This window comes from Zosterops lateralis, assembly GCF_965231275.1.
Source record: "Zosterops lateralis genome assembly, chromosome: 4".
Taxonomy (NCBI): Eukaryota; Metazoa; Chordata; class Aves; order Passeriformes; family Zosteropidae; genus Zosterops; species Zosterops lateralis.
Window position 1 is genome coordinate 29,150,985 of NC_139765.1, and position 16,574 is coordinate 29,167,558.

At 38.1% G+C, this 16,574-nt stretch overlaps 1 protein-coding gene across 6 annotated transcripts in view; it reads right to left on the reverse strand.

Moving 5' to 3' along the window:
• Positions 1–16,574, reverse strand: part of VEZT (vezatin, adherens junctions transmembrane protein) — an 87,213-nt gene that overhangs the window by 42,665 nt on the left and 27,974 nt on the right. For 5 of the 6 annotated variants that reach the window (XM_083859262.1, XM_083859259.1, XM_083859257.1 and 2 more), the window contains exons 6-9: positions 11,968–12,117; positions 7,682–7,829; positions 4,567–4,898; positions 3,739–3,932 (exon numbers count right to left, since the gene is read on the reverse strand). In XM_083859262.1, the coding sequence (XP_083715388.1) occupies positions 3,739–3,932; positions 4,567–4,898; positions 7,682–7,829; positions 11,968–12,117 (824 nt within the window). The remainder of the gene's footprint in view (positions 1–3,738; positions 3,933–4,566; positions 4,899–7,681; positions 7,830–11,967; positions 12,118–16,574) is intronic. The other variant, XM_083859258.1, reaches the window with a different exon arrangement.

Below are 16,574 nucleotides of genomic sequence, written 5' to 3' on the forward strand. Positions count from 1 at the left end.
TCAAGGAGACAAGCAACAGCCAGTATGGATTTGTTGAAAATAGAAGATGTTAATTTTTCCCTGCAGTAACAGGTCTTGTGTATAGAAAGAACCAAAGACAATCCTCCATTTTGTTTTCAGTAGGAACTTTTGACATGGTATCATGACATCCTTGTAAGCAAAATGTAAAGGCCATGAAAAGTTGCTATTAGGTGCACAGAACAGCCTCTTGGATCATCACAGCATGGTTACCATTTTCAGACCAGAATACATGGAGTGAGGATTTGTTTTAAGTCAAATACTCTCCAATATTTCCAACGGGTGAAAGAGAAGTGTTGTATCTCATTAAATCTGCTGATCTGGGGATAATCTGCCAGAACATTGAAAGGTACCACTAGAATAAAAAATAATATTGGAAAATCAGAGACACAACACAGCTAGAAATGGATTTCAGACCCAGCAGTTTGGTGGCTGCAGATTTTTGTGCTTTGGAATAGCCGAGTGCACAAATACATCACAACTGACTGGGGAGCACCACTGAGAAAGAGGTGAGGAGCCTCACAGCCATCTCTACTCCACTGCAAGCAAAAAGCCAAACTGCAAATTAGTACATACAAGCAGCAGCACTGACTATTAGACACATGAAATAACATTTCCACTCTGGCACTGATCAGGCTGTGGATGGAACATAGTGCCCAGTCTGGGGGCTCCTTCATTCAGTAACACAGTGGGCCAATTAGAGGGAATATAGAGGAAAACATTGGAAATTATAAGAGGACTAAATAAAGTCAAGTCATCAGGGAAGAGCTGAAGCATAGGGAGTCATGTAGAGAAGACAGAAAGAAATATAATAATCATCTTTGAGAACGTAAGAGCCATCAAGAGGAAATGGATTTCCATTGTGGGGGGAACAGAAGTACTACTTTTAAATTGCAGCAAGAGGTCCTTCTATTCAGTAATAACCTTCTACTGGTAATGGAATTAAGTGCTGGAATAGATGCCTGGAAATATAGTAAAATGTCTCTAAAGAGAGTTTTTTAGGAACAGGTAAACAACATTTACTCAGAAATACTAATTTATCCTTGAGAAGGGAAATGGGTTAAATGACCTTGCCAAGCCCCACCTAGCCTATTTTCCATTTCTAATCTATACACTGAATACTTAACGGATGGTGACATCGCAGCAGAGTACCATGGCCTTGCTTTTATAAATATCTAAAAAAGTTGTGTACATTTGCAAAGATAGAGACAGTTTAAAAGGATAAAGGATAGAATTTAACAGTTTGAGGGCCATTGCTTTAAAGATCATTAATAGAATGCTGTAACTAGTCATAAAGAGTACTCTATTCTGTAATATTAGCAGTAGATTACTACATGCTTAAATCATTGGAGCTTTAAGTGGTAAATTTTATCAGTGATGAAAACATGTGAAAGAATAAAGAGAAGAAGCTGAAAGTTCTAGGAAATGAGCAGAGATGTACATGTAGATGAATGATAGATAGGCCCATCACTGCTCAAGAAATTTAAACAGAGGTCAATTCCCTTCAATGTGCTAAAGCCCCACTTGTTCTGAGGCTCTGCTCTGTACCAGACAGAATCAGTGAGTAAAGGCATTAATTCTAGAAATTATATATTATTTGGTGTAATTCTAGAAATACACCAAATCATGTAAAGGAAGAAGCCAAACTGCATTCCCTGAAGGAACCATATGCTAAAATATAACACACATGCTGGTGTCACCACCACCAACAGGCTGACAAGAGGGTGCAAGTGTTCAATCTATTACCCTGAAAGGCTTTGCTTTGGCTGTTTTGTGTACCTGTGAGAAACCAGCTCTGACATATAATGCTTCAGGGCAAAAAGCATGTAGTGCTTGTTGAAGGGGACTCACCTCTTTATACAGATGCTCTACTGGCTGAACTAGTTAGTTGAACTAAACATCTATTGTAGCAAAAGTGTTCAACATGCACTTAGACACAATGCTCTAAACCCATGGGGTTCTTGAAACAGCTATTGTCAAAAGATTGATTTAGTTTTGGATCATAATGCATAAACAGAAAAGCTGTGCTGAGCTGAGATATTAATTCAACAGAAAGGTATCTTCTCCCAAAGAGTTTTCAGAAAGTATTGCAAAATAAAAAGAGACAATTTACTGAAGTAATTTACATAACATGACTGACAGACCAGCTGTTAAAATTTGTAAGAAAACAGCAAAAGAACTGAACTTGATTTCATGTACAGCTTGACAAGTTCAATTCACAAAAGCTGGATGGCTTAGAAATATATCAGGAAAGTCAAATGTTGTCAGATAAAAATAGTTTTCAATGACCAAAATAATTTAAAGTAGCTCCTGTGGAGTAGTTCCGTAAACCTGTTGCAAAATAGAGCTTCAATCCCAGCACATTTCCAGGAAAGCCAGTGGGCAAAAGTGAAGGATTATTTTATTATTTCCCACGCAATCCCTTCCTTCTAGATCACACACAAGATTATTTTTGTACTGAACTTTAAAAGGAAGCAAGTTATAATAAAAGGCCTACTGTGAAATGTATACACAAAGTAAAAATAAAACTAAAGTAACTAAAAATACTATGGAGTGTAGTCTAGAAAGAACTTTTAAGTAAAGGGGAAAAAAGATCAGTGGAACTGCAGGTTGTGGAAGGCATCAACAAAACACAACAGGTCAGCACATGCAGATGTATCAGGCTACATCTAACATCCTCACAGGCTGTTTTATGCAGCACTGAGGGGGAAGCTGTAAGACTGCACTATCAGGCAAAGTACAGGAGTTTGTTTATACCATGTCTGGACCTGCACAGAGCCTGCAAGAAGCCTCCCAGTGCTCCCAGTTCTGATGTAAGCATGAACAAGGTTGGTCTGCCTGCCTCTAGGCACACAGCAGTATTTATCCATCTACTGCATATTCCACCCATACATCATTAACAGCACAGTGCACTTGAGACTGGGATTTCTGTAGGTAACTTGCTGATACCCAAAGATTCCCCCCAATTTTCCTAGTGCAGTCTCTATTACCAGCATTTTTCAGATGCTGGGCTGTGCCTTCCTAGGACAGTAAAAATGCTCCTGGAAAAAAGAAAGATTAGAAATTACAGGTTCAATTCCATGTCAGGAGAGCCTAAGTTCACTTCAGTTATCTAAGCTGGTTATGCTTCACAAGAACAGCATGGGCAGTACAGATCCCTTAGGAGAGGGGCAACAAACAAAATGCTGGGATGTGCTGCTCATGAAGACTTTTAAGAACACCAAAGATCAGTTCACTCTCTTTGAGAGAGGAAGTAAATGGGTATTATATGCTCAACATGTCTTCCACGATTTAAAATGTTCTGGGAAATGTGATTGTCAAAAAAGTTTCATGACAATGCCATTATCATTTCAATAAATGGCATAATGTTAATGCAGTAAATAAATGAAGATCTTGAGGGCGATTCATTAAAATCCTACTCCTTCACAGGTGATTCACTAAAGGCAAAAAGCCATCATCAGTCTACACCTGAAAATGTAACCATTGGAATCCACAAGTCCAATGGACTGAGTTAAAATGTTTGCATTTTTTGCTGAAACAAAAGCTTCAATGCCATCACAGTGAAAAAGTCTGATATAAGGACACAGTTTTACAAAGTGTATGGCTGTAAGATCTTTTTCAGCTGAAATTCTGATACACAGACTGAACACTGTCACTGATCCATTTGACCATTTCATCTCTGATGTATATCCCATTAGCTGCTCAATCTCTCATATTTACCTTTTTTATTTGCGTTTCTTCCACTCATTTTCTCCACCTGAAAAATGGCTTCTTCCCAGCAGCTGTTGCTTGCCTGGATATGAGGCTGAATAAACTTCAGTTTTTGTTCCAGAACCTGATGAGCTTCGGTTGTCAACTCAGGTGTCTCCTTAGTGCTAACAAGCTTTTCAAGTTCATCCTCAAGAATTATTACCCTAAGTGATGAGGAGACAAACAGCAGTAAGTAATAATAAATATTTGACTTCACCATTCTTTCAAATATTTAATGTAATACAATGTTATTTTCTTCAAGTTTGAAGAACCTAACTCAGTAAATTTGTCAAAGATGCCACGAAATTTAAAAATATTTTTTTCTACATCAAGATACATTGCTTACCTGCACTTGTTATAGTTATTCTTATATGTAAGATTAAAGGAGTAGGACACTCTCAACTGTTTCACCAAGGCAGTGACAAAGCTTTAAGGATATTTACTAGGTAGTTACTATGAGCTGAATGTTCTTATAAAGCATTTGATATATTGAAAAATCAATGGAAGATAATTATGTTCTCTTATTTTTTATAAGGGAGTGACAAAAGCAAGGCAAAATCTTAGTGTACTGCTTATCTTCAAGTTTTCACCAGATACTCAAAGAATACCCAGGAAAAATATCAGATCCCACAGTAAACCAAGGATCTTTGAGCCCATACTGTGTAAAGATATGGCTATGATTGCAAAGACTGTATGTATCTGCCTTTTTTGCTTTTAGTTAGGGATACAAGCTGACAACCCAAAGAACTTCAAGTCCAAAGCCTTCTGCACACTCTGTTAATGCATGTGTAAACTTACTCATTGAGCAGCGCCTTGAGATGCAGCTGCAAGCTGCGCACCGCTGTCTGGAGACTGCTCAGCTCCCTGGACTCCCGCTTGGTCCTGGCTGGCCATTCCAAGCCCGACTGATGCTGGGTTTCGAAGTAGCGATAGAACTCGTAGCTCCTCTTGAGCTCCTCCAAGCAGGCGGCGTGGGTGTGGGGCAGGCCCTGAGTCACATCGCTCAGGATGTGGTGAGGCAGCCGCTCCGGGGACACCGAGGCTTTGGGGGACGCGTTGGCTGGGGAGAGCAGCAGCGCCAGCCTCCGGAAAAATTCTGAACTCTGCCCTACCCAGAGCTGAAAGAGGACCTGCAAAACAGGGTACGGTTAGCTCTGTGCACCTGGGGAGGCAGCCAGCTTCCAAAGTAAATGTACAGATACACCAGAGGAAAACATTCCTTGGCCAGCAAGAGGAACTTTGAAAAACTGCAAAAATCCGCTGACTGTTTTTGAAGGTTATTCCAGAGCACGTGAGGTTCAGATCTTGTGAACCTTAGGTGACTGTTAATTCCTTGATGAAGGATATTAAATGCAATTATGCTCAGAAAGTTGTCAGAGTCCAAAACCTCATATTCCCGTCGGCCAGTTTCATTATTTGCTATAATCTCCACATACCCTACAGCTCATAAACAGCTGCCAAAATTCCAGTGGCAGCAAAGACATTTTTCTCTTTATAAGGCCAAGCTGTCATTTCTACAATCTAATAACTACTGCACTGCCCCTCACCCAACCTTGAAACATGAACCCAATTGAACTTCAGCAAAAAAATATTCTACATCTGAAGAATGTTGAGCTGATAACTTATTTCTTTTTTCAGCCAAAATAAGAAATTCCACCAATATCGCTAAGGCTTTTAAGAAATGTATTGATTCACAATGTTATATATGGTACTAAAGAGGCCAGTCCATCTGGGAGCAAGGCAGCCCAAAATTTCAATTTCTTGAGAACTTCCACTTCCAATGAAATGAAAAGAACTGTTTTCTTAGTTTAGAGAAGTTTGCACAGTAGACCATGACAGAAAAGCAGCACCTTTTATGTCTAAAATGAAAAGGAAAGTTACGATACTTTTCTCTGCAATAATGGCCCTTATTAACAGGCTGTAGGTGATTATGAGGTGCAGACTGAAACTTGTTTGCAAGCATTCCAGACAAAGGAAGACAAAACATTTTCTCATCATGTCAAAAAAACTTGGATGCAAACTGAAAAAGTATTCCAAAAGAAAAAAAATAAATCTCAATTTACAAAAGATGCTCATGAGAAAAACGAATACATGAATGACATGAAATTAATTTGGGGCACACATGCAAGACTGATTTGGCTGGGTGCAAAAATACAAAGCAGACAAATGGGCAGCTATCACTCCAATGTCCCTGAACGTGTGGTGCCCTACATAAAAAATCAAAAGCTCATGCTGTAATAAGCACAAAAGACCAATCCCTTCCACCAGACATAAATCACAGGCAGTAAAAAGGTAGCACACAGGAATAGTGGACTTCAGGAACTGATAATAATAATCAAAAACCTACCTGGAAAAAAAGCACAACAGCAAGAGAAAAGGAAATTCCAGATGTATTTATGGTTGCAAGCAGCTTGCTCTGCCAATAACTACTGATGATCTTTGCTGACACATAAAATGTCCAACTGGTCTCCTCAGATTAAATTGGTATTTTTTTCTTAAGTAAAAAGTTTTCACTCTTTAAATTGCTTTACTTCAAGGACAAGGTAACCAAAAGACACATGCTACATTCATCATATGGCTTAGCATGACCTACATTCTAATATAAAGACAAACTCTCTCCAACTGAAAAAAAAAACTGAAGAGGACTGCACATACATCCAAGGATCATCACACAAATATGTCCCAGGGTTATCACAGCATGTTATACCTACACAGGAACCTGCTTAGGACTGATGTATGTTAATTTAGCTTGTTTCAGCTATACCACACCCAGCCTACATTGCTGGCTGTTATGAGTTACCATAAATTGAGATTTACTCCTTAACTGTATCCAGAAAGCATCCTAACCAGTTTAAATAAAACAGAGATCAGTTAAATTACTGCAAATTGCAGGTAAACAAAGGCTTAGCTTACAAGCTCGGGCACCTCTGACTGGCTTTCTTGTGCTTAAAAAGAAGTGGGTAAATTAGTAGGCTTACATGGTTGCAATTAGAACTTCAGTTAATGAAATGCAAGGAAAAAAAATCCCAAAAGCTTCTATTTATTGTAGCTCTTCGCTTACAACTAATTAGGCAGAGCCTCAAAGTTTAGTAATCTCTATTACTGGTAGCATTTACTGTCAGAACAAAATAAGTCAGTTTCTATAAATTAAGAGAAAAATGCAAAAAAAGCCAACCCAATAGAAGCATAGAGTTCATATAATAATGGAATTTTACATTAAAAAAAGACAATACTAAAGGGGAACTGCCCTGGCAGAGGATCATTAGAGTATAGAAGGCTTGCATTCAAATTAGATCTTCCTTCCAATTCACTCATGCAAATAAAAAATACCTAACATCTCAAAACAAAATAGATAAAAAGGCCATTATATGGTTGTCACTCTGTTCAGTTAAAAGTTTTTCAAAGAACCATACTGGCCCATGGCAGCAGGGGTCCAAGCTTATGATTTTTACTCCACAGTGTGACTAAATGCAGCTACTCCCCTTGGTATTCACAACTAATTTGTGATTTCTGATGTCTCTCTTTTTATTCAAATCAAGAGATTAGATAAAAAAAAGAATTAAGCCTAATTCTGGAAATTATTTTATTCAGCTGGGATCAGGTGAAATCAGAGAGCAAAAAATCATGTTTAAGGGGATTGATCAAGCTGATTATAGAACACTGACTTAAATTTCCACGATTTGCAGAAAAAAATCCTCATGTTGTATTGAGTAACTTCTCTTTCTCTACATGCACAAAGAAATCACATGAATGCTGATAAATGTAGAAACCCATGATAAGAGCCTGACTGATTACATCTCACCCTCAATTCAGTGTCTTGTTACAGGCTAGGATGTCCAAGCCACAGGACTTCATGACAACAAAGATTTTCACCAGGAGCCTGCATGGCATAAGCCCTTCTAGGAGAGCTTACCTTGAGTGCAGGCAAGCTGAAGCCATCAGTCAGATTGTGTGCCTCCTCTTCAGAGACCTGCTCTTCACTCAGTCCCAGACCCAGCTCCTTAAAGGGGACCACACAGATGTAGCTGGTCACGTTGTCACTCTCAGAGTTCAGAGGGTAAGTTTAGCTGGAGTTAAGGTGGTAAACAAAGCCACTTTTGCATTAAACACAGAGAAAATGAAAGAAATACTTACTAAGATTTCTTATTCCAGGCAATTTTTATGAAAGCACGTACTTTCATCCTGGATCCACCTGAATCCCGTTTAATTGAAAGTTTTGTAATCCTTATTTGAAGCACAAGTTTTAAAGGCTCTTAGAAGGATGAGAGATAAGACACTGACAAAACACCTATGTCAAAATACAAACACATAAAAAGAAACGAACTATTGATGAAAAATTCCTGCATCCCTTTTAAATGAGTGAAACAGCTTACTTTTAAATGTTGAGTTTCCAAGAGACAGTTAATGTCAATCTTAAACCAGAAATTAACAGAAGAAAGAGAACAATTGTGCAAGTTTTAAAGGTAGCCTATGTTATAGACTAAACTCAGGATTTCACTGAGAGTCTGTCTGTGGATGGACTGCTCAGAGGTCTTTACAGTGAAAGGTCTTTGATATTTCAGAGAGCTCTGTGAAGAACAGGAGCTCCCTGACTGTCACTGTCATAACATTAACTTTACTGATTGCATCACTGTAAAGACATTATGGTCTTGGCAGGATGAGTGGCAAACTGATATCTATCAACACCATTCAGCACATTTAAAATCTCAGTAGGAAAATGTACATTTCTAGTCCTCAAAAATGCTTAAAAAGGAGGAAGCAAGCCCAATATAACTGATACCAGAAGGCAGATAAAATAATTCATAGACTAGGCAGCATTATTTTAAAATAGCACTAATTTTAGGCTAACCTCAGGTTGGAGAGGAACAGTTCAAGAGTTTTGCATGTTTTCTCATAGTTATCCAGTCAAAAAATAGTAAAACTCATTTTAAAACAGGTAGGTAAACTTATGGCCATAAGTACAAAATCACATTGGTTCTACAGAAGTATATATATATATATATTTGTAAAGCATTAATGAAAATATGGTCTTCATTTTAAATATGTTTTTTCATTTATAGTTTGATCTAGAAACTGAATGCTCTCACCTCTTGAACATAAAGCCAATTAGAAGCCCTTGTCTCTGGTCCAGCTAACATCTTTTCTGGGAGAAGCTATGAGTTCCAATCGCTTTCACACCCAAATCTTCCACGTGCTAAATTCTCAAAGGACTGAACTTGCAAAAGTTATTTGCTGATTCACCCAAGAGACGTTTACCAGTTAAGCAGAAGAATACTGCATTAAAAAGTAATATTCTGTATCCCAGGAAACAGTAAAGCAAAGTGTCTGGGATCTAAAAAAACACATTTCTCCATCCTTTATCCCTAATGTCTGGAAAGGAAGAAGCCTATTAAGTGTTCAGACAAAACTTTGCAATATAAATTAATTAGGATCAGAATATTACTGTTGTCACCAGCAGCTGCCTCACATAAATGATGTCTACTCTAAATTAACCTGACAGCTTGCCCAGCAGAGGGAGCACATAGGATGAAGGATGGTAACTCCAGCAGAAATTGAAAAGTCACGTCAGGACCTTTAGGACCACTCATCTTAAAGACTACTGGTAGTCCTTGATAGCCTTTTCCTGCAACATGGCATTTTCAACAGTATGAATGCCACAAAAAGCAATTTGGAGACATGTGGATTCCTAAGTCATGCTAAAAATAAATTCCAGGCAACATCTCAAATGAGAGGTTTGACCAAGGAGCCACTTACCCATACTGTGGCTCAGCCAAGGATTCCCAGTGGCCTTCTGCACCTCCTGCCTTGCCCTCCTCTATTGCAGCCCTTCCACTCCCATTTCTATCTGACAGATGAAAGCAGAGAACTGATTCCATGCTCTCATTAGTTTCCTAAGGATCAAACATTTAGAAAGTTTAAACAACATATACACACTATTATGTACAGGAACACACTTCCTTAGTGCACTTTGATCTAGTAATATTTTTAGCTCTAATGCCTTCTGTTAATGCCTTCTGTTAAATACTAAAGCTTAACTATCTTGGATAGTTAAATTTAGTTAAATTTTTCCATGTCTCTGTGAAAATATTTCATTCATCTGTTTAACTTACACACCATATTAGCCTGAAAGAAGAGAAGGCAATGCTATTTAATAATGAACTGTCAAATCCAGAATAAAATACCTGTACAGTGAATGTCTAACCTCTATCAGGTTAGACACTCTTATTTTCCTATAGAAAAACAAGAATGCTAATGTATCCCTGTATGTAACAATTTAACATTCATACTCTAGTCTTCAAAAGCACATTCCCATCTAGACCTAACAGCAGGGCCTCAAAGGATCCCTGGGAAATCCAAGCTGCTCTTCTACAAAATTCTCACCTGCTCACCAGGGTGAGCTAAGCATGTCATGAACTGGCTGCTTAAGGAAGAAACATTGCAGTAAAAAAGTGTCTCTACTCAGACCTTTCAACATGGCAATTTAGGGTTTTATATTCTCAAGAGGGTACTACTTTTTGTTTAGCTTACTTGTTTTCCTGTATGAACTTTCCCTCTCCCTAGTTAAAGGTGTATGTTTTTCTAACAGTTCATGATGCAATAACTAAACCTTTACAGAGGAGAAGAAAATTTGCAAATTTCCCTGTGCTCGGTGCATCTCAAAGACATAGAATGCATTTTATATGCATTCCATTCTAATGGGGTAAGATACCACTCAGCTTAAAGTATTACTATTATTATTTTATATTAATATATTACTATTAATATGATCCAATGTCTGGTTTTATCACTAATAAAAAAGTAACACTATTTATGCCTTGACAGCAAAGAACATCACCTCACATCAAAATCCAAGCTTTTTAAGTTTATGCAGTCCAGTGCCCAGGTCCTACCTATCAAAATAGTTCAAGGGAGATGGAGTATCAGACCATTCTGCATCAGCTGAGGATGAGATTATTAACATCAGCCAGTAACATAAGCTACATGATTTTCTCCATCCAGCTTGTATATAATTACATCAGATTCCCATGATGCAGAATGCACAAGGCTCTTAAGAATAAAAATATTAAGCAGCTAGCATGCGAAGGGAAGCACTGCCTGATTTACCACACAATTCAGTGGAGGACAGTGCAGAGAGCTTTTGAACTGGTCTGCATGACATCCTGTAAATACTTCACCCAAAGTGCCTAATTTTTAGTTCAGGCTTTCAGCCATTGCATCCTGCTATAATCTTAGATTCTGAATTAAAAGAGAAATACTCTTTCTATGGCATTTTGTTCTGTGATTTTGAGCAATACACTCTTGCTGACAGGAACAAATCAGAGCAAGAATGATGTAAGAAAATGCTAAGTTGTTTTGCTAGTACTCAACTACAAAATGCCCATGCTTACAAAATGTAAGCAATATGACTTTCCATCTCATTAAATTACTGGTCTACCAAGTTTGACACAACTGCCTGGTATAAAGCTAAAATATGACTGCATATTTTCTCTTCTACATGGGAATAAATTTTAATTAGGGCAAAATTATTTAACTGTACTCACTGAAGGCAGCTATCTAACTAAAAGAGAATACACTAGCCACAAGTAAATATTGCTTAACTTCTAGTTCTACTGAATAGAAGTGAGAATGATAATGTATCAAGTTTATGCAATTTGTATCACCATGAATAAAGCTGTGACCTAAAATTTTTATTTCTCTGTCAGAAGTTCATCAGACTGATCTCCTGCTAACATATTTGAGATATACATTAACAAAAAAAGCTTAATTTGCTGCAGTTAATTTTGGTAGGAGAAAACCAACTTACCTTTGAACACTGGGATGGCGAGTGAAAGGCCATATTGATTAGAGAAGAGGATATTTTGGTGCAAGGGATATTTTGGGATAAGAGGAATTATAAAACAAAATCTTGAAGGGCTCTGAAACACATCATCAGCACACCCAAAGCATGGGTGTCAATAATGATACAATGTTTTCAGAGCACTGAACCTTATCTCACACTGCCCAGTACACAAAAAGGGAAATTTTACACATGTTCCAAACCAAACACAAACCCCAATTTACTAAGCTACCTTTTCCCCCCCTTGTTTAGATACCCAATTAGATACTGTATGTTTCTAGACATCCTGATTCTATTCATTGGCTCAACTGCAGGTAGGCACGTGGACTCCCTGAATGGGTGGGTTTTTAGAGAAAGGATATTTTTTCAGCATGTAGAGCGTAGCCAGTCTCGCAGCTCGGAAGTTGGCTCTGACAGATCGATACACGGCTTTCCGGAGGCCGATCAGGTGCTGGCTAGGATGCTGTCCAGCTTTATTAAATGGGCAAGCGGCACTGACCCTGTCAAGCAAACTTGAAAAGTAAAATGTGATACAACTGTACAGATGTCCTAAAGTATTTTTAAAGAACAGTACATCAGTTTTCCTATTTCATTATTCAGAAAGCTTTTTTAAATCACTCAGTAACTATGAAACTGAAAAAAACCTGATCACATCAATGATATATTTAATCAAAATTTCAGACAGCAGCCAGGATTCCTCAGTAAACAGCCTTAATCTGTTCTCATCTGAGCCATGGTAAAACTCCTGAGCACATTTACTTTGTTTAAAATTTTCCAAAATGGTACATTAATGGTAGACATACCATTACATTATCTCAATCAGGATACAAAACTATTACAAGCCCACCGTCGTCTTTGGAAGTTTTTAACAAATATGTACTTAACATATACCTCTTTATATCCAAATTTATTTTTTCAATAATTGCAAAAAAAAGGTGCCAATACATAGCTTTTCATGCAAAACACTATATTCTTTTAACCTTCCTGATGTAGGAAGTCTTCTAGGTGAAGAGAAATATTTGAGAGGTGACATAGACTTTATCATCATGCAATGAATGGCAGCTGTGCTTGAGTCTTGACAGGTAAACACATGAAACGTATACACCACACAAGCATACTGGAAAACACATTTGGTATCTGACTATTCAGGTGAATATACCATTTAAAAGAAACTATGCCATTTGCCTATTAGAATATAACTCAGATTGGCTCAGATTGGCTTTAGCACTGTAAGAAATCACCTCATCTGGAAATAAAATGAATTGTGAACTGGGTGAACATTGAACAGGTCTGTGGAACTTTAAGCTCCAGCTCTATCTCTTCATATACATATCTCTTCGTATGTCAAACCTGTGACTGAGACTCTGGAAACAGCCTAGGTGCACTCTACTTGCTGGGACTGTTTTTCCTAGAATCAACTCAGGAATGAACATAGTCTGGACAACAGGACAATCAGTTGTGATTAATTGTTTGGGGACTGGAAGCCTGCTTCTGCCCTCACCTTTCCCAGGGCACAGTGAAGAGGTGATTTCATGTGCAGACTCTTAAAAGGGAAAAGCATACAGGGTACCTGGTAAGCCTGAGGTGGGTTGCTGCATTGGTAACTATTTCTGTAGTCCATCTGACTAAAAAGCTGACCAAGTCAGCAGACTGACACTGCTGGGAAAATGTCAGCCCTACCCCATGTGCTTAGCTGGACCGTGCTGCACATTGACTGGGAGGGGAAATAGCTTGTGGCCTTCACTATCAAATATGAAAACCAGAGCAGCCCACCCAGTGAGCAAGGCTGGAACCATATATCAGTATGTTTAACACCATCAACACAAGCAGATTCATGCCAAATATTGCCATATATTGAATATGCTAGCTGAAATACAATATAAAATATCCGCATACCATTCTAAATTACGTGCTATTAAAATGGTTTATATAGTATCTCATAAACTACTTTAAAATCTGAAAAAAATAAAACCAAATTGTGTTCATTTCCATTTCTAAATGTAAATTTAAAATGCTATCCTTGCTGTTTCTTTCACTAGGGAACACAGCATGTAATGCAGTACATGCCAATCTCTAACCTTTCCCTAGTTTTTGAAAATGACAACTGGAAGTGTTTATATATAAATGCTCACATCAGTTTGTAGACCCAAGCCCATGTGAATTATCAGAAACAAGCTCAAAGAAAAGGAGTAGAATTCTTCTACCATAAAGAAGAGACAGAGATCTATGTTGTACTACAGTGATGCAGACTTTTCCAACTCCTATAGAGAACAAATATAGTGCAACTCATGTACAGCATGTACTGCCAGTATTCAGCAAAACAATCTGCTTTCCTTCTGGAATGGATTATTTCGGTGCTTTTTATAAAGAAATTCTTCCTTATTCTACTAATTAAGATTAGTAGAATCTAGTATACGTCAGGCATGTCATATCCCTAATTTCCTAGTGTTTCATTTATCTTCACAGAATCACAGAATGGTTTGGGTTGGAAGGGAACATGAAGATGCTCTAATTCCAAACCCTCTGCCATGGGCAAGGGCACTTTCCACCATGCTCCTCAAAGCCCCATCCAGCCTGGCTCTGAACACTTCCAGGGATGGGTAAGTCACCACTTCTCTGAACAATCTGTTCCTGTGTCCCACCACCCTCAGAGTCAAGAATTTTTGTCCTAATATCTAATCTAAACCTGCCCTATTTCAGTTTAAAGCCATTTCCCTTTGCCCTATCACCAAACATCCTTGTAAAAAGCCTCTCTCTTATCCTCTATGTATTTTAATTACACTTACATGTTATCAAAATATTATCAGCTTTGCATATCAGCCACAAGAAGCAAGAATCAAATAAAGTTTAAGGGTGAATTTCCCCTTTCCTACAGCTCCAAAGCCATTTTACTGTATAGAACAATTATTAGTTATTATATAGAACAAAGTATTTCTTCATTAATTTTACAAGCCAAATTTTTAATTGCCTTTCCACTTCTAACAAGTTTATATAAACACATGAATAAAAATCTATTACTACAGTTCTCTAAAGATACTAATAAACATCCATATGTATTTAGCTCACACAGTTAATGCTAGTTTAAAATTCAGTAAAAAGAAGTTAATTATTTTGGTGACAATCAAGGGAATAAACGCTGCCTACTGCTGCAGCCTTTCATTATGTATTCCTTCAGTTCTTGTTTTATGAGGTGCAAGACAATGGGCATACTTTCATTACCCTCCAGAAATTCCAGGCTGCAACCTGTGATCAGGCTTCATTTGGCTAATTGCAAATGAAGCAATTAGACAGAAATACTGCCCTTCTGCCTGAGTGGAGCACTGCCCTACCTTTGCTCCACAATTTCTGTAATCCAAGCTACCCAGGTGAGGCCTTGGCCATCTCTGCATCACAGAGCTGGTACCATGCAGACACACCTGAAATTCCAACAGAGCATTAAACACTTTCAAAGGCCATGCTGGAATCAGATTAACAAGTTGTCTTTGAGAGCAGCTAATGTAAGAGAAGCCTGACAGGATTACAGAATCACAGAATAGTTAAGATTGGAAGGGACCACTGGAGGCCATCTAATCCATGCTCCCTGATAAAGTTCTTAGTTCCTGATCTATGTGGCTGCAGTCAAGTTTTACTGGGTGGGAGGAGAATGAAGGCAAAAGGATGTTTGATTATCTATTTGAGTAGAACTTAACCTAAACCTCATCAGTAATAATCTACCATTTACAGAGATAGTCCTGTATCAGTTAATAAGGAGCAAATAGGTAGAAGAAAGCAAAGCCATAGATATTTCAATGGATGTGTAAATGAGCCTTTGAGAACAGCAGTGGATGGTATCACGGGGAGGAAAACCAGCAGTGGAGCACGAGGAACTTCAGGCCAAAGCTGCAGACCTGGACTTGCCCTGTCAGAGTTAGCTAAGTACAACCAGTCAAAGTCTTGGTACTATTTAAATGACAGCTTCAGTACCTTTCCACTCACAATATGGTCAATGCACAGGCCAAACTATGCTGAGTTAGCAGTACCTTAAAACAGCTGCACATGTAACACTGACCAGGATGCTGTACCTGATTGAAATGTCATTCCTTCAATGATGTAAAATAGCACAAGAGGATACTCAACTTTTCCAATGCAACCATTTCAATTGCCATGAGACTCTTTATGAATAAGCACTAAGATTTTGATAACCGTACTACAGGAGAACATACTAAACTTTGTTCTGCTGAAGTTTACTGTACAAAATTCTAGGGGAAAAAAAAGGGAAAACTAGCATTTTGGATCATACTCAAAGAGATACAAGCAAAGAAATTCACACTGCCCTGTGAAGCAGCTTCTCTTGCATATGTGTATGCAGAAAAGGACAGTCTGGAGTTAGAACTTCCTCCTGGCTAAACCAACCCAAAACTTGTACAGCACTGACTTCTTTATATTGTACAGTTATTCCAGTGAGGATGCTGGCACAGTCTGACTTCTCCCACTCCATCCATATACCAAAGTCTTTTGAAAAGCTTGCCAAAGTTTCAAGTAAAGAAGCTATTAGATCAAGCATCAGCTTAAAGACCAGTCTGTTTTTTGTTAATCTGTTATCTAAGATATGTAGTAAAAGAACAAGGCAGCAGCAATTTAGACATTGACCACAAGTTTGTTTGCTTAAACTTAGGCAAAAATCCAAATGTTTTTCTAATATGTAATTTGGAAAAGGCCGAACAATAATTTCTTTTGAGAACCCGTTTGCAAAGATAAGACTGCCTATTGCTCAAATATATGCTTCTTCAGCAAAAATCTAGACCAATACAAAAATCACATAGCTAGGCAGACTGAAGACGTGCTTATGCATTCCAAAGGGAGACTGTATTTTAGGTGTTGGTGTTTCCCACCTCCTTTATCCTTAAGCGGAACTGGCACACATATGGATTCATCACAGGTGGTTACAACGTAAAAACATCCACGGCAATGAGAGTGCACAGAAACAGGC